The sequence below is a fragment of the Carcharodon carcharias genome, chromosome 28 (assembly GCF_017639515.1).
Source record: "Carcharodon carcharias isolate sCarCar2 chromosome 28, sCarCar2.pri, whole genome shotgun sequence".
NCBI lineage: Eukaryota > Metazoa > Chordata > Chondrichthyes > Lamniformes > Lamnidae > Carcharodon > Carcharodon carcharias.
In genome coordinates this window covers 14,178,841-14,203,128 of record NC_054494.1, presented here as the reverse complement: position 1 = coordinate 14,203,128, position 24,288 = coordinate 14,178,841, and the positions used below count along the sequence as shown (strand labels likewise).

Sequence of the window (24,288 nt, the reverse complement as noted above, 5' to 3'; positions counted from 1 at the left end):
ACCCTGTCCTCACTCCAATATTCGCTTTACGCCCAACAGTCAGTCACTGGATAATGGTCAGGAAAGGGAAACTTGGAAGGTTTCCTTGCTCCCTCCCCAGTCCTGGGCCAGTCAGTTCCAAAGGGTCATTTTGGAGTTGGAAAGTTAACTCTGTTTCTCTCCCCGCAGATGCCGCTGGACCTGCTAAGTCTTTCCCAGCACTTTCTGCTTTTATTCCGGTCAGCACAGAATGGATAAACTACAGACCTGATGCTTAAAATTCTGAATAAACCTGTTTTATTACACTTTCATTCAAAAGACGGGTTTTGTGCAACTTTTTTTTAAAACCTGCTTTTTATTGTGTTAGAAACTTCTCTGGAAACCAGTGGGGGAGTAATAAACCCAGAGCCCTTCACACCCCCACCCCAATCAGAACAATTAAGCTACTGAATTGGTAGTTTCCTCAATGTTCTTCATTCTGTCTCCATCAGTTAAATACTTTTCACGTCTCAGTCCTTTCACTGGGGATTTCCTTTCTTTACAGCAACTGAACTCAGCCCTTCAGGTGCTGCAGGGTCGAAATGTCATCTTCAATAATATCGAATGGTGCATCAAGGTCATACCTACAAACAGAGACCGAAAGCATTAAAAACAAAAAACTGCGGATGCTGGAAATCCAAAACAAAAACAGAATTACCTGGAAAAACTCAGCAGGTCTGGCAGCATTGGCGGAGAAGAAAAGAGTGACTGGGAATCCAGAAAAAGGGGAACAAAATCTTAAGAATTCGAGCTGGGCTGTTCAGGGGTGGCATTGGGAAGCGCTTTTTCACACAAAGGTTAGTGGAAATCTGGAACTCTCTCCCCACCACCCCCCACCAAAAAAAAAACTGGTTGAGGCTGGGGTGTCAAATAAAGAATTTAAAACTGAGATTGTTGTTGGGTAAGGATATTAAGGAACAGAGAAACAAGGAGAAACTATGGAGTTAAGGTTAAATCAGCCATGATCTAGTTGGATGGCAGAATCAGCTCAGGGGGCTGAATGGCTTCCTCCAGCCTATGAGATGCATCGCAATATAAGTAAATGAGTAAGTGACTTGAATATTGAAGGAGTAATGGGAAATGGGACAACAAAGGTAAGACTAGCCTTTTGCTTACAGCTCATTTGTAGCTCCCTGTGGTGATTTGTGCTGGTAACCGGCGCCACACAGTGGCCGTTCTCCAGATATCAGTCCGGATGGTGAGTGGAAGCAGAACATTCAAGAGCAGATAGCATCACAGTTGACTCTCCTTCTGTTCTTAACTAATATCCTTTAACTAACAGTTAAAGAGTAAAAACTTGCATTTATATAGCACTTTTCCTGACAGTAGGACATCCCAAAGCATTTTACAGCCAATTAAACCCTTCTGAAGTGAAGCCACTGTTGCAATGTAGGAAACACGGCAGCCAATTTGTGCACAGCAAGCTCCCACAAACAGCAACATGATAATGTCCAGATAATCTGTTTCTTTTTAAGTAATGTTGGTTGAGGGATTATTTAATGACCATGACACCAGGATGAACTATTCTACTCTTCGAAATAGTGCCATGGGATCTTTTATGAGAGGACAGATGGGCCCTCAGCTTAACATCTCAACCAAAAAGCAGCACCTTTAGCAGTGCAGCACTCCCTCAGCAATGAATACTGTGCAGTGACCTTGAGCGAGAGACCGGGTTGATTTTAATTTCCCCTTTGTTGTTTCAGGAAACTGGGGCCAGTTCACTTGTCACCATTGAAATCAGATGACTCAGCCCAGCTCAGGAATCAAACATATAATTTTCATTTTCTGCATAGCTCAATACTGGTGCAAAACCTATCTACAATCTCTATCAATGACATCGAAGAGAGGACCTAGTGTAATGCATCCAAGTTTGCTGACAATACAAAGTTAGGTGGGGAACTGAGCTGTGAGGAGGACACAAAGGGACTATAAAAAGATCTAGGCAGGTTGAGTGAGTGGGCAAGAACATGGCAGATGGAATATAATGTGGAAAGATATGAAGTTATCCATTTTGGATGGAAAAATAAAAAAGCAGGATATTTTTTAATGGTGATAGACTGGGGAATTTGGTACTTGGAGGGACCTGGTTGCCCCTTGTGCATGAACTACAGAAAGTTAAGATGCAGGTACAGCAAGCAATTAGGGAGGCAAATGGCATGTTAGCCTTCATTGCAATGGAATTGGAGCATTAGAGTAAAGAAGTGTGACCATAATTATAGACCACACCTGGAATACTGTCAACAGCTTAGGTCTCCTTTTCCAAGGAGGAATATATTTGCCTTAGAAGGATTGCAACAGAGGTTCACTAGATTGGTTCCAATTGAACTCCAACTCAGCAGTTGTAGAATAATTGCTAAGTATCTCAGCTACCCATTTACATTAACGTGTGCTTTACCTTTTAAATGGTTGTCCATCCACATCAACCAAGAACTTCTCAAAGTTCCAACGAACGTCACTCACTTTCAAGGGTGACCAGTGCAACCTCGTCCGGTCCCCAATGATAGGGTTCACAAAGGGGCACGAAACCTGTAAAAAAAAAACTTGCATTTCTATAGCGCCTTTCACAACCTCAGGACATCCCCTAGCACTTTGTAACCAATGCAGCACTTTTGAAGTGTAGTGACTGCTGTAATGTAGAAAAGCCAGTTCGCGCACAGCAAGCTCCCGCAAACAGCAATGATGTAATGATCAGATAATCTGCTTTTAGTGATGTTGACTGAGGGATAAATATTGGCCAGGACTCTGAGGAGAACTCGCTGCTCTTCTTCAAAATAGTGCCAGAGGATCTTTCAGTCTACCTGTGAGGGCAGGCAGGATATCAGTTTAATGTCTCCTTTGAAAGGTGGCACCTCTGACAGTGCAGCACTCCCTCAGTACAACATTGAAGTTTCAGCCTAGGTTTCATGCTCAAGTCTCTGGACTGGGACTTGAACCCACAACCTTCTGACTCTGTGCTCCCACTGAGACACAATTTGCTTTCATAACATTTTTCAGTACCGAATTAGGACTGGGTTGGAATTCCTTGGCCAAGTGTGAACAGAATTTGAAAGGGATACTGGTACAATGCTCTACAAAGCAAAACCTGACACCGAGCCACACTGGGCAATATTAGGACAGCTGGCAAAAAGCTTGGTCAAAGACAGGTTTTAAGGAGCATCTTAAAGGAGGAAAGCAAGGTGGAGAGGTTTCGGAAGGGAATTCCAGAACGTAAGGCCCAGGCAACTGAACCAACAGTAGAGTGATTAAAATCAGGGATGCTCATGAAGCCAGAGGTAGAGGAGTGCAGAAGTCTCAGGTTCATGGGGCTGGAGGAGATTACAGAATTAGGGACTGATATGGCCATGGAGGGATTTGAAAACCTGGATCAGAAATTTAAATTCGAGACATTGCTTGACCAGGAGCCGATGTCAGCTGGGACAGCAGTGATAGGGGAATGGGACTTAGTGTCATCGGTTGGGCGGACTGTGAATGGGGCTCTGTGTTTCTACTTCTGGTTTTTTTTTGCCTCTGTCTCAGGATTACATGGCTGCTGGGATTGTGAAAATTGCATGGTGGAGTAAGGGGTGTAGGAAGAGTCTATTCATGATTCTTCAGAGTGGCAGTTTAGCAGGAGCCCAGTCCAACTTGAAACCCTTGAGGGAGAGAATCGGAAGCATAGTCAAGCCAGCTGACAGCACCCCTGACTCTAAGGAGCCTCATATGAGATAGAGAGAGAGAGAGAGAGAGAAAACAGGACTGCAGCCAGGAGCTGGGTAGAAGAACAAGCCTGAACAAGCCTGGTGAGTGACTGCATTGCGGAGTTGAGATCCTGAAAAGAACAGAGATCTGGAGCATCGGCAGTGAATATTCTCTGTAAATAGCTTGTTTCTCAGAGTTATGCTTCCCATTAAGGGTTGATATCACTTTGACACTAGTGGTGTAAACAAACCTTGATTTATAACCTTCATACAGCCCGTGTGCTTAAATCTTACTCTACATCACGTTGGCTTGATGGATTAACTAGTAGTTCCTGCCTATCATTATCGTACATTTTAACATGTAGAGAATATGCTCACAGCGGCTGATCACCAATAGCAGCATTAACAACACAATGACCATCAGTAACATATAAGATGAATGGCCAATGACACTGACTGTCAGAAATGGCCTACTCCTGCTCCTAACTCCTATGCTCCTGTGTAATGTATAGGGCACATTCTCAAAGACACTGACCTTCAGAAAGGTGTAGAGAGGATGCTCTTTTTCACCATTCACTTCAATCTTGCCAAATATGGGAAACTTAGGAACAAAGTTCCCACCCGGGCGGACGAACTTGAGAACATTCAGAATTTCATGGTCTTTCTCTGAAAAGAAATGTTTCAGCACAGATCTGAGTGCAGAGGTGATACTTTAAGTCTAACGTATTAATGTATTAATAGTTCATCACAAAGGTTTTTAGTGACCGATAAGAAGATGTGTTAAAAGTATGTGTTAAAAGTACAAGACACTTCAGAGTTACAAGTTGAGTTGTGATTCCAGTAAGCAGTATTCACTTTGAGTGCTCAGAGTCTCTCTCGATACCAGTCTGCTCATCATAAGGCCAATAATGTTGTGCGCAATGTATTATTATTGCTAAGGTGGAGGTGTATCCCTTTAAGACTAAGGGACTAATTGTTAAGTGAGCTCAGGTACTGTACTCAGTCCCATGTTAACCCTGTATGTACCAGACCCTACTACTGCAGTTTTGCTATAACTGAGTCACTTATTTGGCTATTTCAGAGGGTAGCTATGAGTCAACTCATTAATGCAGGACTGGAGTCACATACAGGCCAGTCTGGATTAGCACAGCAGGGTTCTTCCCTCCAGGACATCAGTGAGCCAAGTGGGTTTATACTACAATAAGATAAAAGCAAAATACTGTAGATGCTGGAAATCTGAAACAAAATCAAAAATAGCTGGAAGAACTCAGCAGGTCTGACAGCATCTGTGGAGAGGAATACAGAGTTAACGTTTCGAGTCCATATAACTTCATCAGAAGAGTTTATACTGCAGTCTGATTGCTACATGGTCACTTTTACTGCTAATAGTTTTGTTTAAAACTCAGTTCAACTTCTCAAATGGCAATGTGAGACAAATCTCTCATTCACTGGATTATTAGCCCAGTAACCTTAAAAAAAGACTTGCATTTATATAGCACATTTTATGACCACCGGACATCTCAAAGCCCTTTACAGCCATTTAAATGCTTTTGAAGGGTAATCATTGTTGTAATATAACAAACATGACAGCCAAATTTGCGCATAGCAAGCTCCCACAACCAGTGATGTGATAACGACCAAATAATCTGTTTTTGCGACGTGGATTGAGGGATAAATATTGGTCAGGACGCTGGGGAGAACTCCCCCGCTCTTCTTCAAATTAGTGCCTTGGAATATTTTACATCCATCTGAGCAGGCAGATGAGGCCTTAATTTAACATCTCATCTGAAAGGCGGCACCTCCGGCAGCGTAGTACTCCCTCAGTGCTGCACTGGAGTATCAGCCTTGACTAACCACTATGCTACTAATACATGCTTCCTGTTCTGAAACTTTACTACCTGCTATGATTTTTGGTTGTGTTGCAGTGGCAACATTTACTATTCAATTTTCCTTTGTCAACAGTCACAATATGGCTGCAGGCTCTGGCCACTTCGGCAATGCTTTGGTACAAGTTGCCAGAAAGCTTTCTTGGAGCTCCGTCACCACCTAGAATATGTGATAAGAAAAACTCAGACTCATCAACTGACTGTCGGCAAAGTCATTGGCAATTTGCTAATTAATTCACAAAACCTGTGTCATCATGGTGACCCTGCAATTCCAGAATGGGTATTTCTTCTCACCTGGATCCTGTTGTCCAAACTGGTTACAGGGGAAAGCCAGAACAGTGAATGAGGAATGGGAGAGTTTATCCATCAGGGCATTCAGTTTGTGGAACTGTTGAACAGAGAAGAAGAGGCAAATAATCAAGGAATTGGAACTTGTTCAACCCTATCCAGATGAAATAGACCAAAACTTATGCTTTGGTGCCATAATAGTGCTAGATCTAACGATATATTCATCCATGTATCACTCATCCATTTATTATTCATCCACATATTACTTTACAGGTGAGAACATTCTTTAAGTGCCGAATACTTTGAAGCAGAGAAGTGCTGCTAACGTCACTGGGCTAGTGACCCAGAGGCCAGGTTAATGCTCTGGGGGCGTGGGTTCAAGTTCTGGAATTGAGAGCTAGTCTCAGCAATGGTGACCGTGAAAACTATCACAAAAAACCCCATCTGGCTCACCAATGCCCTTTGGCAGAGGAAATCTGCCATGCTTTACCTGTTGGCCGACATGTGACTCTAGAACCCACAGCAACTGCCCTCTGCAATTCTGGCCTTACCTGCACTGCCCCACATCCCGTGAAAGGAACTTTAAAAAAAATAATTAGGCGTTTGATTTCACTAGCTGAAACGCTCATTCAGAGAGCCAGTGCGGACACGATGGGCTGAATGGCCCCTCCTGTGCTGTCACAATTCTGTGATTCTGAAACCTCAAGCGTGTAGTTTTATTCCCTGATCCTGATTTCATTTTGCTCTGACGGAATATCCCGTTGAAGTAATCATCCTCGACACTGAACAACAGAGAAGCCCTTTACCTGTGGTACCGTTGACCCTCAAAAAGCGGCCACGTTGGTGAGCAGCAGGATTTCCCCTTGATACTGGCGCAGAGACACAGGGGCTCCATCCAGCGTCCTAACCGTAAAATCATGCACTGAAGCCGCTGGTGCTTCCTGGGCAGAAAGCGGCAGAGAGCAGCCCGGCTGAGACATCATCAGCAGTAAGAATAACGCGCGTCCGATTTTTCTGACTCTCTCCCTCTCCCGTTCCCTGGCCCCTTCCTGGCTCACCATCCACCAGCCGCCCCCCACCCCCCCAGTTCACCAGTATTCATTGGCTACGGATTATTCTGCCTCAGCACCTCCGCCGATCTGCTTTTGTGTCCCTGTGATTGTCTGAGAGCTCCCTGCACACTCATCACTCTGTCCTGATGTGCACATTTCAACAAATAACCTTTGGGATCTTATACAAACCAGTTTTATTTATGTGAATGGGGGCAGAGAAAGATTGACGAAAGAGAGAAAAAGCCAAAGACGGGGAGAGAGAGAGAGAGAGAGAGACTTGCGTTTGCAACGCACCTTGTCACATCTTTGAAATGGCTGAAACCTATCGCATCCACTTTGAAATGCAGACACGGCTGTTGTGTCAGTACATGTAGCAGTCATACTGTGTGCTGTATTATCCCCCCCCCCCCCACCCCACAATCTGCAAGGACATGAAGGAGCAGCCAATTTAGTCAGAGTTGGCATGGACATCAGGCCTCTCTGCACTTCTTCAGATATTATCATGGCATCCTTACTGCCCATCGCAGCAGCTAGACAGAGCACACCCCAAATCTAGCAATGTAGCATTCTCGAAGGATGCATGATTAGGGTCCCCATTCGCTTGATGCATGACCTTTGTTGTCAGGGGGCGTTGAAGTGAGGATGAGATTTGCAGGCGGATGTGAATCCCCTCCAGGTCAAACAGCCTGTAGACATTGAATGGCTCACAATGAGTAATGGTTATCTGGCCGAGGTGGCAAGGAGTTAGCAATAAAGAATCCCTGCAAGGAATCAGCTCCCTTGGGAGGAGCCGTGAACGCTCCAAAATCGTGCGACTTTCAGTATGTTTTAAACAGGGTCAATTATTAAAGTAGGGAAATGTGGATGTACAACGGCCCAATGCTTCCACGACCCTCTTCACTTTATGAGAAAAACATCAAAACTGCAAAGCACTGCCCTCCTCATGGACACTGGTAACACCTCAATAAGCTGTGGATGGGTTTCAGAATCAATTCACTGTTTTTAAACAAAAATCATTTTAGAAACAAGTTTGTCTCAAGTCCTGTTTCTGCCTATTGAAGCCACTCATTGTTGCTTTGGTCAGGAGTTGCAGTTTGGGACAATAAGCCTGGAATTTGATGGGCCTGTGACACTTGTGCACATGTTCTTGCTGAGTCTGCAGCCATTAGTACACATCTGCGTCTCTGAAATGAACCATCAATGTTAATTCACAGCGTGTCCCAGAATGTTCCAACTCTTTGTTCATAGAAAATGGGCTTACTCTACCGCCCACTCAGCATATTAACTCTCAGTGGAAATTCATTTTACTCAGTATCTGTGCTCCGCCTCTATCCCAATGTTCTAACTACTAATGTGTCACTCAGCAGCACTGCTACCCCGGAGCTACAATGTTGTGGGTTTCAGTCCCACTCCAGAGACATGAGCATATATGTGCAGTACTGAGGGAGTGCTGCCTTTTCGATGAGATGTGAAACAGTCTGTCCTCTCAGGTGGATGTAAAAGTTCCCATGGCACTATTTCGTAGAAGGGCAGGGGAGTTCTCAGCTGTGTCCTTTGTTTTTGGACTACAGCCAAAGAAGCATTTTTGAAGTGCAGGCACTTTTGAAATGTAGGAAACGGGATAGCCAATTTGCGCACAGCAAGATCCCATAAACAGTGAACTGACTGGTGATTTTGGTTGAAAGATAAATGTTGGTTAAATACAAGTGCAAGGAGGTTATGCTAAGTTTGTATAAAATACTGGTTAAGCCTCAACTGGAGTACTGCATCTTTGAGGAAGATGTGAAAGCATTAGACAAAGTGCAGAAAAGATTCACGAGAATGGCTCCAAGGATAAGGACCTTCATTTAAGTAGATAGGTTGCCAAAGTTGAGACTGTTTTCCTTGGAGAAGAGGAGGTTGAGAGGAGATTTGACTGAGGTGTTAAAAATCATGAACGGTCTGGACAGTGTAAATAGGGAAAATACAGTTCTCACTGGTGGAAGAATCACGAAAGAGAAGGCATAGATCTAAAGTAATTGGCAAAAGAAGCAATGGATACCTGAAGAGAAACTTCCTTACCCAACATAAAATCAAAATACTGTGGATACTGGAAATCTGAAACAAAAATAAAAATAAAAATGGCTGGAAAAATAACAGGTCAGGTAGCATCTGCAGAGAGGAACACAGTTAACGTTTTGAATCCGTATGACTGAAGTCCATTCTGATGAAGAGTCATACGGACTTGAATCGTTAACTGTCTTCCTCTCCGCAGATGCTGTCAGACCTGCTGAGTTTTTCCAGCTATTTTTATTTTTATTTTTGTTTCTTCACACAGCAAGCGGTTAAGATCTGGAATGCGCTGCCTGAGAGTGCGGCGGAGGCAGGTTCAATTGAAGCATTCAAGAGGGAATTAGATTATTATCTGAAAAGGAAGAATGTGCAGGGTTATAGGGAGACAGTGAGGGAATGGCACTGAGGGAAATGCTCATTCAGAGAGCTGGTGCAGATATGATGGGCTGAATGGCCTCCTTCTGTGCTGCAGCTATTCTGTGAAATCACTCAAACTAAATTTTGAAACTGTTATAAATGTGCCATTGTTATGGCTCACTTTATACATATTTTTCTTAAACCTGAGCAGCTTATCCTTTGAGCTAAAGGATGAGGTGGAGGCTCAATCTGAACGCTGCTGTTCCAAGGCGGTGCCACCAGAGGGCGGGATCTCCAGCCGGCTGAGCAGTGGGACGGGGGAAGCTGAAAGCGGTTACACCCGCGGCTCTCTGGGGGACCGGAGATGGGGGTTACACCAGGCGGAAGTGGAGGGGTGAGTGTCATGGAGACAGGTGAGAGCAGCAGGTGAGGAGCCGCGGGCGCTGCAGCCTGGGTGCGGGGAACGAGCCTGAGCAACAAACGGTGTCCGTGCGTTACCGGCCCGGGGAGAGGGAGCTCCGCCCCCTGAACCTTCCCCCGCCCCCCTCGGGGGGGTATCGCCAACTCTGCCCCCCCCACCCACAACCTCCCAACCCCACCCCCCCCACCCTCTCCCCCCCCCACACCCCCCCCCCCACACCCCCATCTCCTCTCCCCCCCCACACCCTCTCCCCCCCACACCCCCACCCTCTCCCCCCCACACCCCCACCCTCTCCCCCCCCACACCCTCTCCCCCCCCCACACCACCATCTCCTCTCCCCCCCCACACCCCCCCCACACCCCCATCTCCTCTCCCCCCCACACCCCCACCCTCTCCCCCCCACACCCCCATCTCCTCTCCCCCCCCCACACCCTCTCCCCCCCCCCACCCCCCCCACCCTCTCCCCCCCCACACCCCCATCTCCTCTCCCCCCCACCCCCTCTCCCCCCCCCACACACCCCCCCCCACACCCCCATCTCCTCTCCCCCCCCACACCCTCTCCCCCCCACACCCCCACCCTCTCCCCCCCACACCCCCACCCTCTCCCCCCCCCACACCCCCCCCCACACCCCCATCTCCTCTCCCCCCCACACCCCCACCCTCTCCCCCCCACACCCCCACCCTCTCCCCCCCACACCCCCACCCTCTCCCCCCCCACACCCTCTCCCCCCCCCACACCACCATCTCCTCTCCCCCCCCACACCCCCCCCACACCCCCATCTCCTCTCCCCCCCACACCCCCACCCTCTCCCCCCCACACCCCCATCTCCTCTCCCCCCCACACCCCCATCTCCTCTCCCCCCCACACCCTCTCCCCCCCCCACCCCCCCCACCCTCTCCCCCCCCACACCCCCATCTCCTCTCCCCCCCACACCCTCTCCCCCCCCCACCCCCCCACCCTCTCCCCCCCCACACCCTCTCCCCCCCCACCCCCCCCACCCTCTCCCCCCCCACACCCCCATCTCCTCTCCCCCCCACACCCTCTCCCCCCCCCACCCCCCCCACCCTCTCCCCCCCCACACCCCCCCCCCACACCCCCATCTCCTCTCCCCCCCACACCCTCTCCCCCCCCCACCCCCCCCACCCTCTCCCCCCCCACACCACCACCCTCTCCCCCCCCCACACCACCACCCTCTCCCCCCCCACACCCCCACCCTCTCCCCCCCCCCACACCCCCATCTCCTCTCCCCCCCCACACCCTCTCCCCCCCCCACACCCCCCCACCCTCTCCCCCCCCACACCCCCACCCTCTCCCCCCACACCCCCACCCTCTCCCCCCCCCACACCCCCATCTCCCCTCCCCCCCACACCCCCACCCTCTCCCCCCCCCACACCCCCATCTCCTCTCCCCCCCACACCCCCACCCTCTCTCCCGCCCCCACACCCCCATCTCCTCTCCCCCCCCACACCCTCTCCCCCCCCCACACCCCCCACCCTCTCCCCCCCCCACACCCCCCCACCCTCTCCCCCCCACACCCCCACCCTCTCCCCCCCCACACCCCCATCTCTCTCCCCCCCCACACCCTCTCCCCCCCCCCACACACCCCCCACCCTCTCCCCCCCACACCCCCCACCCTCTCCCCCCCACACCCCCATCTCCTCTCCCCCCCCCACACCCCCGCCCCCACACCCCCATCTCCTCCTCCCCCCCACATCCTCTCCCCCCCACACCCCCACCCTCTCCCCCCCCACACCCCCATCTCCTCTCTCCCCCCCACACCTTCTCCCCCCCACACACCCCCCCTCCCCCCCCCCCCCCCACCCCCATCTCCTCTCCCCCCCCACACCCCCCCCCCCCCCACCCCCCCCCCCCCCCACCCTCTCCCCCCCCCCACACCCCCACCCTCCCCCCCCCCCCACACCCCCACTCCTCTCCCCCCCCACACCCCACCCCCCACCCTCCCCCCCACCCACACCCCCCTCTCCTCTCCCCCCCACACCCCCACCCTCTCCCCCCCCCCCCACACCACCCCCATCCCTCTCTCCCCCCCCCCACACCCCCACCCTCCTCCCCCCCCACACCCCCACCTCCCCCCCACCCCCCACCCTCCCCCCCCACACCCCCCCATCTCCTCTCCCCCCCCACACCCCTCCCCCCCCCCCACACCCCCCCACCCTCTCCCCCCCCCCACCCCCCCACCCTCCCCCCCCACACCCCCATCTCCTCTCCCCCCCCACACCCCTCTCCCCCCCCCACACCCCCACCCTCACCCTCTCCCCCCCACACCCCCCCACCCCCCCCCCCCCACTCCCCCCCCCCCCCTACACCCCCCCACCCCCCCACCCCCACCCCCCATCTCCCCCCCCCCCACACCCTCTCCCCCCCACACCCCCCCCCTCCCCCCCCCACCCCCCCACCCCCCCCCCCCCCACACCCCCTCCCCCCCCCCCCCCACCCTCCCCCCCCCCCCCCACACCCCCTCTCCATCCCCCCCCCCCACCCTCTCCCCCCCCACCCCCCCACCCCCCCCCCCCCCCCCCCCCCACTCCTCTCCCCCCCCACCCCTCTCCCCCCACCCCCCCCCCCCCACCCCCCCCCCCCCCCCACCCCCCCCCCCCCCCCCCCACCCCCCTCCCCTCTCCCCCCCCCCCACACCCCCCACTCCTCTCCCCCCCCCACACCCCCACTCCGCTCCCCCCACACCCCCCCCCCCCCCCCCACACCCCTCTCCCTCCCCCCCCACACCCCCATCTCCTCTCCCCCCCCACACCCCCACCCTCTCCCCCCCCCACACCCCCATCTCCTCTCCCCCCCCCACACCCTCTCCCCCCCCCACACCCCCACCCTCTCCCCCCCCCCCACACCACCACCCTCTCCCCCCCCCACACCCCCACCCCCTCTCCCACCCCCCACCCTCGCCCTCCCCCCACCCTCTCCCCCCCCCACCCTCTCCCCCCCCACACCCCCACCCCTCTCCCCCCCCACACCCCCACCCCCTCTCCCCCCCACCCTCTCTCCCCCACCCACACCCCCATCTCCTCTCTCCCCCACCCACACCCCCATCTCCTCTCTCCCCCACCCACACCCCCATCTCCTCTCTCCCCCCCCCACACCCCCATCTCCTCTCTCCCCCACCCACACCCCCATCTCCTCTCTCCCCCACCCACACCCCCATCTCCTCTCTCCCCCACCCACACCCCCATCTCCTCTCTCCCCCCCCCACACCCCCATCTCCTCTCTCCCCCCCCCACACCCCCATCTCCTCTCTCCCCCCCCCCACCCCCATCTCCTCTCTCCCCCCCCCACACCCCCATCTCCTCTCTCCCCCCCCACCCCCATCTCCTCTCCCCCCCCCCACACCCCCATCTCCTCTCCCCCCCCCACACCCCCATCTCCTCTCTCCCCCCCCACCCCCCATCTCCTCTCTCCCCCCCCCCACCCCCATCTCCTCTCTCCCCCCCACACCCCCATCTCCTCTCTCTCCCCCCCATCTCCTCTCTCTCCCCCCCCCCACCCCCATCTCCTCTCTCCCCCCCCCCACCCCCATCTCCTCTCTCCCCCCCCCACACCCCAATCTCCTCTCCCCCAACCCCCAAGCTCCTCTCCCCCAACCCCCCATCTCCTCACCCCCCCCCAACCCCCCATCTCCTCTCCCCACCATCTTCTCTCCCCACCCCCTCATCTCCTCCCTCTCCACCCCCCCTCGACCCCTGATTAATTGGTTAATGGGCTGGGGTGGGGACGAGAGTGAGCTGCACATCTGAAATTCAATCAGCAAATGTTGGAAAAGACACACCTGCATAAGGACAAGTAAAGGCCCAAGCTTTGACAAAGAGCATAGGCATGATTCCATGTCTTCCTTATGGACACCATGCTCTGCTATTCCAGAACGTTCTCTTCATTCATTAGTTATCAGCCAGGAAAGTGTCAGTCCCTGCTCTATAGTCACTTGCAGTCCTGCCCTCCCTTTTTATTTACAAATGTGAAATGACAGGTTGGCGAAGGCCAGTTGGTCAATTGAACAGCTCACACTCATAGTGCCGGGGTACAATAACCAGACACTTCCTCTCCCCCCTCCTGCAACCAGGTAATCTGGGAAAGGCATAAACACTCAAGAACAATAGGGGGAGAACGATCTCTGTAAAATTCTCCTACAACCCCCTCAGGTGATTATGACCACTCCAAGATGTCACATTCATCATGCTATCTGTTTTCTCATTCATGGCTCTGTATGGTGCATACTGTTCCTCAGTCCAGCTCCGTCTTGAAGGCACACACACACAGACACACACATGCACAGAGTCAGTACCCAGCACACCAGATGGCAGTGATGTTTTTGGGCAAAGATTTCATGTGTGGGTGATGTTAAAAGTGAAGGTGGTTTTAAGCAGACTGCCCACATGGTGCCAAGATTAAACACTCCAGTATGACCCGTGTAACTACAGGAAATAAGACAGTGTTATAATTTTAGGGCACTAACAAACAAGGTTCATTGGTTGGGATGGGGACTGAGTTTGTCATTGATGGAAATAAACTAAACATGTAAATAACAAATGTTTGCAAATCATATGGAGAAAATTGGACTTTTGGTATCTGATCTATATTTTAGAATTTCCAGTCTGCTCAAAAATCTGCACGATCCAGTGCGTAACCAGGTGGCAACCTTAGATGATGTTAGGAACCAGTCTGATGTATATACGCACATGCATGTCTGATGGGATTAAGCACTTGCTATCAAGTGAACTCCACCAGGTAATGGGCATTTTACAGTGGAACATCTCTATTTGTCCCATGGTGAGAATGTTATGATGGCACCTCATTACACCTGGTGTTACAAGGCATATAATAACTAAAAGAACAGTTTCCCTTTGCCACCTCCCCCACATTCTTTTAAATCTTTATTTTTCAAAATGTTTCTCCCTTTTCCAGTTTGAGCCATTCTCCTGCTATACTCTTTCTAGTAGGCAGCCCATGTCCTAACAACTGCCATGCTTAAAAACAAATCCTCTCCAACCCCTCTGTTCTTATGTTGCTGACCTTAAACTCATGCCCTTTAGGTACCTGCTCACTGACCAGTGGAAATAGTTTTTCTCAGTTTACTTCATAGCCGTTTGGTAGTATGGAACTTGAGTATTGCTGAAAAATGAGACATGCTATCAAAGCTTTTCATCTTGCATTCATCAGGGCAGCTTGTATGAATTTTCCAACTGTAATGGGGGCAAGTTATACTGCATGAGAAGAGGGTGCTGATTTGTTGGCAAGTGGTCTCTGATTGGTGGAGGTGTTGCCATGGAGAATGCAGCATGGAGCAGTTAACTGCCCAGCTTTGTTCAGATTCAAACTGGGCAGGGTTGACTTTAATTTGTCAAGGCAAGTTGGAAAATTCATGACCCGCCCAGTTTGAATTTGAACAAAGCTGGGCAGTTAACTGTTCCATGCTGCATTCTCCATGGCAACACCTCCACCAATCCACTTGCCAACTATTCAGCACTCTCTTCTCATGCAGTACAAATTATTGTTCCCTGTTAGTTAGAAAATGTTTATAAGCTTTCCTACTGAGTGCAAGATGAAAATAACTTTGATAGCATATCTTTTTCATCAATACTAAAATTTACTTTGTCGAAATCTCTCAATCTTGTATGCCTCTAAACCATCCTATTTTAACGAAGATTGTCTCACTTTCTCTTCCCTCTCCTGATGTTGATGTTTCTCGATGCAGTTGATCATATTTTACTGTGGTGTGGCCTTCAATTATTTGTGTTCTCGTCGTTCTCAATTTTTCTCTTGTTTTGTTTTTAAACTGGTAACTGTTCATGTTACAACCAAAGTGTCAGCTGAATCAACTGTTGGACAAACATTTAAAACATTAAAGGACTTCAGTCTGCTGGAAAACTCTCCAGGCTACCTTTCTCCTTTAGTCCTGTCCGTTAATGTGTCAGTAAAGCAAACTTGTACTGAAGAGTATTTTGTAACTGGGCTCAATATCACTACTATGTACAGCTGAGGGACTCCAGGTAACACCACACACTTGCTAAACTAATACGAACGTATGAATTAGGAGCAGAAGTAGGCCATTCAGCCCCTTGATCCTTCTCCGTTACTCAGTAAGATCATGGTTGATCTGATTGTGGCCTTAATTGCACTTTCCTGCCTGCCGCTGATACCCTTAGATTCTTGACTAACAAGGGAATTAATCTCCGTCTTAAAAATACTCAATGACCCTGCCTCTACTGCTCTCTGGGGAAGAGAGTTCCAAAGACTCACGACCCACTGAGAGAAAAAATTTTCCTCATCTGTCTTAAATGGGAGACCCCTCACTTTTAAACTGTTCCCCCATAGTTCTGGCCTCTCCCCGTCAGCATTTTGTGCTGTTCACCTGGCGATCAGCACTGCTCCAGGCTCTGACCCCTCACAGCCTCTCCCTGCCCCTTGTTGCTCAGCCCTCCATCTCTTACCACTCCCAGTTCCTACTCGGGCTCTGAGCAGCATTGTAGCCTGTGGTAAGAATTCTTGCAGCGCTTTTCTGGGATCAGGAGTTTTTCTCCTGCGATGGATTTGGTGCTCCAGAGCATTAGCAGCAAGGAGACAGCGTGATTGAGAAGGTCGGTCACTGGAGAGAGTGGACTCAGCTACAGAATTAACAGGGAGCTGGGGAGGCTTGCTGAGGTGGGGTGAAGAGATCATGAAGACTGCCGTTGCATGCTGATTGACAAGAAGACAGCCTCCATGAACTGAATGGTGAGAAGTCCATGTGACTGAGCCAGTCATGTGAAAGTCTAGACAGAGAGCGCTGGCACACTGTTCAGTTAGAAGCTGTCACCAGCAATGGCTCCACTTCCCACTGGGCAGTGATCAGGAGTGGATAACCTGCCCCTCCACCACCCAGGCTCCTGGAGCCAGTTGTTGGCAAAGCTGTGACACCTCCCATGGTTAATCAGCCTCAAATGGGGACTTTGAGCAGAATGCAGGAGTCCTGCTGGTGCGTGGGCTAAATATAAATTCGAAAAAAAATGTTCAGACGTGTTGCTTAACTTCCAGCTTTTGCCTCAACCCAGGTATACATAGTTCTGCACTTTTTATTCATTTATGGTGTGGGGTGTTACTGGCAAGGCCAGCATTTGTTGCCCATTCCTAATTCCCCCTGAGAGCAATTAAAGGTCAACTACGCTGTGGGTTGAGGGTCACATGTAGGCCAGACCAGGTAAGGACAGCAGATTTCCTTCCCTAAAGGGACATTAATGAACCAGATGGGTTTTTATGACAATCGATGATGGTTTCATGGTCACCATTACTGAGGCGAGCTTTATATTCTGGATTTTATTAATTGAATTTGAACTCCACCAGCTGCCGTGGTGGGATTTGAACCCTTCCCCCCTGAGCCTGGACCTCTGGATTACTAGTGTGGTGACATTGCCACTATGCCAGTATCGCCATCTAGATATTAAATTGGAGCCCTGCCTGCTTGCTCGGACATCCCATGCTTCTGTCCTGGGCAACTTCCTCGCTCAGTCAGCACACTCAAGCAGATAAACTGGGCAATTGCATCATTGATGTTCATGGGATCTTTCTGTGTGTAACGTTGTGACTGGAGTTGTTAAGAAGTAATTAATTGCCCATGAAGCATTCTGAGACACCTCATGGATATGCTTTATATAAATGTAAGGTCTTCCTCAATTAGATTCCAGTCGGGAACTTGAGCATCGGTCTGGCACTCGCTATATCTGTTTCGTTCTTCAAATTCTCATTCTTTCACCCTAGGTGCCAGCTTCTGGAGCTGCCCTGGGAAGATGTTCTGGTTCCGCACGTCCTGTGCCACCTCCCACTGTGCCAGCTGGTCTGCCTGCAGCGGGTTAGCAAACAGTTCCACACCTTGATCCAGCTCTACCTGGCAAACTGCCACACTCTGGACACCTCGCAGGTAATTCGCCAGGGACATTGTGCCTCCCTCCACTGCCCATGAATCTTTCTTCAGCAGTGAAAGGGCAGTAGACTGGGAAGCTGACCAGCTTTTGTCAGTGATATGGGACTGGCTGCCTGAAAGTGGGGGTGGCGGAAGCAAAATCAGTCATAATTTTCAAAAAGGAATTAGATATAAACTTGAAAAGGGAAAAACGTGCAGAACCATGGACATGAGGTGTGAGACTATGGATGGCTGTTTCAAGGAGCTAGCACAGGTGCAAGGGGCTGAATGGACTCATTTTGTGCTGTAAGGTTCTCTGATTTTATAGTCAGGCTTGTGCTATGTGGGAAGGGTGGGATATTCTCACTTGAAGACATGTTGAGCTTTTCTCATTCTCTTGTCTCCAGTCATCAGCTCTTTGGTGTTTGGTGATAATTTTAGTCTTCCAGTTGATTGGAGTTAAGGGACATCAAGGGTTAGAGTTCACAGGGTGAGACCGCTTCTGTCAGGGTTCATGTTAGGGTGAGTGTCATCTCGGTCATTAGGTTTGCTTCGGAGTGAGGGAATAGTGAGACATTTTGCCATGCACACTCCCCACTCTGGAGAATACTATAGGATGTCCCATCAATTTCAAACAGCTGGGATTATTGAGAGAGAATTTCCATGATCCTGATTGTCCGTTGTCCTGGCTGCAAGACAGCCCGGACTGACTGACCGACCGAGGAGTGTAGTGGAACAGTCAGTATCTAGACCATCGTTGCTGCCCAACTCAAGAACACTGTATAGTTGGTGCTCTCTGTGTAACTGCAAATGAAAACAGTTGGAATGCAGAGGCTGAAAGAATCGGAAAAGAAGTAACAGAATGAACAGAAACATAGGGTAATATATACACCGAGAAATGGCATTCGCTTATCTGTTTAACCTTTTGCACAATGGGATTGCAGCCTTACCAAGGCAGCCTAGTGTTTTGCGCATGACTGAGCTGGAACGGCGCACACGAACCCTTGTGAATAGGGAATGTTGTTTGGAACTTGCAGCTTTGTTAACTGCTTAAAAATGATTTTAAGTCTTGGCTTTGCAATTTGTCACAAAATGAGAGCAGGGTGCTGGGCGTGTATAAAAAGGCTGCCAACTGCAGACTTTGCATGGAATCAGAGGGGTAGATCCTGGATTTTGCCTGTACTGCAACTTCCAGATGTGGTGAACGGTGGGGAGGGGGATCTTTGGCCATTCAAGAGGAAGCTGGATTCGTGCATGAGGGAGAAAAAAAATAAGAGGGATATAGTGACAGGGTGTGTTGAAGTGGGGTGGAAGGGAGGAGGCTTGTGTGGCGTATAAACACCAGCATAAATCATGCGTACATCATCTTGGGTAACCAGTGACTAACTGGAGGAGTTTGGGCTAGTATGGAATAGTTCATCGGGACAGGGAGGAGAGAAATACGAGCATTGGAAACGTTAACTCATTTTTTTTTCTTCCTCTGATTTGAGTTCAGGTCGGGGCTGCTATCCCTCAACACGCCTTCTGCAAAATACTGAAAGACAACACGGTACTGCACCACCTGATAGTAGGAAGCTGTTCCGACTGGCTGACAGACAGCGAGCTCTTACCGGTGATTGGCCAAAATCATCACTTGGAGAAGGTTGACATCACAGGCTGCCGAGGCCTGAGCAGACAGTCGCTGGTGGCCTTGTCCCTGAGCTGCCCCAACCTGCAGCACCTTTCCCTCAGGCAGTGTGACTGGGTGGATCCCCTCTCCCTGAGGAGCCTGGCTGACCGCTGCAGTCGGCTGCTGTCAGTCGACCTGACCGCCTGCAAGCAGCTGAACGATGAAGCCGTCTGTTACCTGGTCCGGAAGTGTCGAAAGATCAGGTCACTATCCCTGGCGGTCAACGCAAACCTCAGCGATTGTTCAGTGCAGGAGGTGGCAAAACAGTGCACCGATCTCGAACACTTGGATCTAACCGGCTGTCTCCACCTCAGGAACGAGTGCATGAGGTAATATTCCTGCCTTTTTTTAAAAAAATGTGTCCCTCAAACAGTTTAGGATCTGCAACGTACTTCTCCTAGGGATGTAGCTATAGTTGTTATTACTAGATTGGTTATCTAGAGTCCTGGATTCATAATCAGGGGAAGTGAGTTCAAATTCTGTTTGGGCCATTCCAATTGAGTTTAAAGCAACTTTGAAATTGTGTCAGTAAAAAGTGACCCATGAGGCTATTGCATTATCGTAAAAATCCAACTGGTTCACTAATGTCCCTTAAGGAAGGAAACCTGCCATCCTCACCCAGTCTGGCTCGTATGTGACTCCAGTCCCCCACCAATGTGGTTGACTCTCAACTGCTCTCTGAAGTGGCCTAGCAAGCCACTCAGTTGTATCAAACTGCTACCGTCTCAGAACAACTGGCTTGAAAACTGCATTATTTATTTTCTTGAACTAAATGCACTTAAAAATGAAGCTTGGCTTGTCCGATGGGCTCAGGATGAATGTCACATATTAAGGCACTTGGAGTGGGAAGGTTCCAGGCTGGTTCTGATGGTGTCAGCCAGGACGGTATTGGGACATGACAATCATATGAATATACATACGAATATACGAAATAGGAGCAGAAGTAGGCCATTCAGCCCCTCAAGTCTGCTCCACCATTTCATTAAGGTCAAGGCTGATCTGTTTGTGTTTTGAATTCCACATTCCCATCTACCTCCAATAACCTTTGGTTCCCTTGCCCAACAAGAATCTATCTACCTCTTCCTTAAAAATGTTCAATGATCCCGTCTCAACCAGCAGAGGGTTCCAAAGTTGCACAACCCTCAGAGAAAAAAATTCTCCTCATTTCTGTCCTAAAAGGGCGACCTGTAATTTTAAAACAGTGCCCCCTAGTTCTGGACTCACCCACAAAAGGAAACATCCTTTCCACGTCCACTTTGTCAATACTTTTCAGGATCTCATATACTTCAATCAAGTCACCCCTCACTCTTCTAAATTCCAGTGGAAACAAGCCCACTCTGTCTAACCTTTCATCATGAGACACAAGTCATTGCAAGGGGAAGAGATAGGAATCTTCCTGACCCTGTTCCTGCTTAAATTAAGATAAGGCAAGTCTTTCCTCGTGCCATTTATTCAATGTTTTCAGGATCCAATGAAGGACAGATAAGAGTGTTTGCAAATGTAAAACATTTAGACATGAAAACTACTTTTCTATGACCCTTTGTTACAACAGTGATTGCATTTCAAAAGAACTTCAATAGCTGTGAAGCACTTTAAACGTTTAAAGAAAAAACTTGCACATGTATAGTACATATCAGTGACATGGTGTGCATGTGATTTGTACAAGAAAAGAATTCCAACTCATTGTGTTTTCCAGGACAGTTGCAGAATATTGCACAAAGCTCCACTCACTGAAAGTGAACCACTGTCATAACATCACCGAAGGGAGTTTAGAAGTTTTGCGCAAGAAGGGAGTGGACATTGATGTGCAGCCACCTCTCCAGCGAGCACTTGTCCTCCTGCAGGATGTTGTGGGCTTTGCTCCATTTATCAACCTCCAGATTTGAACAGAACTATTCGGGTAAACTGGTTCCCCGTCTCCCCGACACACACGCACACAACACTTATGGTGCTTATGTAAACTTAGATTAAAGTAGGTGGTATAATATTTCAGTAGCAAACTGCAAATTCTTTGTCAAATTTGCAGTATCAAATTTGCAATCACTCAAAGCTAGTGTGATATTGGAAAGAATCAAGACCAGTAACTGACAGCCTCGGTGATTCTGCACCACGGCAACTCACACCTGAGCTGGCTAAGTTCCCTTGTAAATGATGTTTGATACTGTGAGCTGATAAGAGTGGCCATGTTGTGCACTAGTGGGGGCGAGGCAGTGTATTACTTCTGTTTACCCACTGAACTGTGAAAGCATGACCATTAATGGTGAATCGTTTGACCTTACAAAGGTCCCAGGTATTTATTCCATTTAAGAGGTGGCAAAGAGTTGCAGCTGTTATTCAGATACATCCAAGTAGTTCTGGTTTGGAAGGTAACAGAGTTGGAGCCTTTAGAGAGAATAGGGTATAATCTAGGTAGCTGTGACAATCAATGGGCTTGTAATAGATGTCTGTGAAAGCACATCAGCAGAGAGAAAGATACATCAGAGATGGACCATGTGAAGATGAGGGTGGTAATTGGAAGTCACATAAATAAAATTCAAAGATTTCAACATGTTGACCATTGAAATGGACAAGAAAGTCAGGAAGGAGGCCTGAGTGGACCTGGAACAAAGTGCATTCAATATATCCTGCAAAAGACAGGTTCACATACCAACATATTTTACCTGGAGGATGCGTGTTAAAAGAGAAGTCATTCAAGGTGAGATATTCGGCTAGGATGAGTGCTGGCAGATGGTTGGACCTCTGTTCGAAGAGGAACCATATGCTGCCCTAGTGAGAGCTGGAAGCGTAGAGGGACTGGAGAATCTGAAATCATGAAAGTGGCAGAGATGACACAAGTGTAGATGAGTAGAGCCTAGACATGGTAGAGAGAAGAGTCAGATAAGAAGAAATTGATCAGTGGGACAGGAGCATCTTAAAATAATTGTTCTACCTAAACAATCCTATTTTTCACATCTTGGAGTAAAGATAGAAATGAGCTAAGCCTGGCTGTAGAACTGAGGTCAGATCCCCGGAAGAGTTGTGATTGCTAATAGCTTGGAGAATAATTTTGGTACTGGGGTCATGGTCCAGAGGCAGGTCAAAGAATTGGCATTCAGCCTCAGCCAGGTAGAGGTCCTCCTGCCTCGACTATCAGCAGGTTTGATATCAGGGTTAGAACTGAGAGAGAAGCTTCAATAGCTATTTGAAGCAATGCATTGTCTTTACCTTTTCATAAGAGAAATTATTTTGATCTCCCCCTTTATACTTTGAATATTAATCCTAAATTCACCATCAGGAAATATTTCACTGTGTACCTTTTTAAAACTTAAACTAGACCTGATTGGCATTCTAAGTCTGTAATTACTGATCCCTGGTAGTATCCTAGTAAAACCTATGTTGTACTCTCTCTAATGGGTCAACATTGCTTCCATAGTGGATGCACAAAACCACACACAGCACTCCCAATGTTGGCTTAGCCCAGGAATGGTCCAAATACAGCACCAAGGAACTTGAGACTAATTTTGATAACTCTTTAAACATCCTCAGAGAATCATACATTACAGGAAGCTGCCATTTGACAGCCCAGTGAAAGAGCTATCGAATTAGTCCTGCTCCCCTGCTCTTTCCACATAGCCCTGCAATTTTCTCTTTTTCGAGTATGTATCCAACTCCCTTTTGAAAATTACTATTGAATCTGCTTCCAGCCCCCTTTCAGGCAGGTCATTTGTGATCAGAACTTGGTGTGTAAAAAAAGAAATTCCTGTTAATCTCCTCTCTGTTCTTTAGGCTAATTATCTTAAATCTCTGTCCTCTGGTTACCAATAATCCTGCCAGTGAAAATAGTTCCTCATTTGCTCTTTGAAGCCCTCACAACCTTGACTACCAATTAAATCTCCCCTAATCTTGTCCGCTCGAAGAATAATCCCAGCTTCTCCAGTCACTCTATATCAGTAAAGACCTTCATCTCTGGTTCCATTCTAGTAAATCTCCTCTGTCCCCTCGCTGGAAGATGGGCCTTCGACTGACAGATGTATGCAGTGGTTTTGACATGAATATCCCTAAGCTTAACAAACTTGTTGTAGTTATTTTAACACAAACCTATTTGTTTCTATGCTTTTATTTCTCTTTGTTAGCCTCTTGACTGAGAAGGTTGTGGGTCTAAACTCCATTCCAATACTTAAAGACATAATCTAGGCTGAAACTTCAGTGCAATATTGAAGGGGAGCTACACTCACTGATACTTTCAGATGAGACGTTAACCTGAGAACCCAACCCCCATCACCCTCCGCGTGATCAGGTGGGTGCAAAAAATCCCACGGCACTATTTCAAAAGAGTAGGAACATTATCCTGGGTATCCTGGCCAATATTTTTAAAGTAGTGGGTAGGGAAGAGTTCTTCAGGTGACCTGACCAATCTTCATTCCTCAAAATGGTTAACCAATCATCATTGACTATGGAGCACTGATGTGCACAAATTGATTGCTTTGTTTGCCAATAAATAATTGATTCAAAAGAAATGTTGTGGTTATGAATCGCTTTGGAATATCCTGGGAAAGCAAAAGATGTATAAAGTTTTTTTTTGCCTGAATAATTAAGCCGCATTTAGAACTACTTGCCAACACCTTTCCTGAGTAAGGATGTAGATTTAAACCCGTTATTGTTGTTCTCGGATGTGGTGATACTGTCTGAGGCCACCGGGTGTCTTTCTAGTTATTCTCTGTAGACTAGTGTGGCTTGTTGCTAGGCTACTTCAGAGGGCACTGAGACAGCAGAGAGCCTAGGCCTGGAGTGGATGTGTTGGGCCAGACCAGGTTGAGGAGGAAGGTTCTTTTCCTTAAAGGACATTAAATATTTCTGGCAGCAAGGACTGATCTACAACTGACAGCAAAAATATTAAAACCCATTTTATTGTTCAGAAGCAACACAGCAAATTTACTGAGTGGAAACAGTATCACACGACACAATATCATACACACTGTAAACAGCAG

General features: G+C 49.0%; 2 protein-coding genes across 6 annotated transcripts in view; one reads left to right on the top strand and one right to left on the bottom strand.

Moving 5' to 3' along the window:
• Positions 1 to 259: 259 nt before the first annotated feature.
• The window catches only part of LOC121270706 (CUE domain-containing protein 2-A-like), a 60,404-nt gene continuing 36,375 nt past the window's right edge, over positions 260 to 24,288 (bottom strand). For all 3 annotated transcript variants that reach the window (XM_041176051.1, XM_041176052.1, XM_041176054.1), the window contains exons 9-12: positions 5,876 to 5,969; positions 4,231 to 4,361; positions 2,414 to 2,544; positions 260 to 602 (exon numbers count right to left, since the gene is read on the bottom strand). In XM_041176051.1, coding sequence (XP_041031985.1) covers positions 533 to 602; positions 2,414 to 2,544; positions 4,231 to 4,361; positions 5,876 to 5,969 — 426 coding nt within the window. In that variant the 3' untranslated portion in view covers positions 260 to 532. The remainder of the gene's footprint in view (positions 603 to 2,413; positions 2,545 to 4,230; positions 4,362 to 5,875; positions 5,970 to 24,288) is intronic.
• Positions 9,697 to 23,813, top strand: fbxl15 (F-box and leucine-rich repeat protein 15). 3 transcript variants are annotated; one of them, XM_041176055.1, is made up of 5 exons: positions 9,697 to 9,756; positions 14,362 to 14,504; positions 17,511 to 17,670; positions 19,148 to 19,650; positions 21,018 to 23,813. In XM_041176055.1, exons 2-5 carry the CDS (start codon positions 14,467 to 14,469, stop codon positions 21,205 to 21,207), a joined length of 891 nt encoding a protein of 296 aa, XP_041031989.1. In that variant the 5' UTR covers positions 9,697 to 9,756; positions 14,362 to 14,466; the 3' UTR covers positions 21,208 to 23,813. The 3 variants fall into 3 exon arrangements, with proteins under 3 accessions (XP_041031989.1, XP_041031991.1, XP_041031990.1); XM_041176056.1 differs by having other exon boundaries at positions 9,712 to 9,743; XM_041176057.1 differs by lacking the exon at positions 14,362 to 14,504 and having other exon boundaries at positions 9,705 to 9,756.

Coding starts and splice junctions, on each gene's coding strand:
- fbxl15 (XM_041176055.1), top strand. CDS start 14,467: ATGGGATTAAGCACTTGCTATCAAGTGAACTCCACCAG. Junction 17,671..19,147: donor ACACTCTGGACACCTCGCAG/GTAATTCGCCAG, acceptor ATTTGAGTTCAG/GTCGGGGCTGCTATCCCTCA. Junction 19,651..21,017: donor CTCAGGAACGAGTGCATGAG/GTAATATTCCTG, acceptor TGTGTTTTCCAG/GACAGTTGCAGAATATTGCA.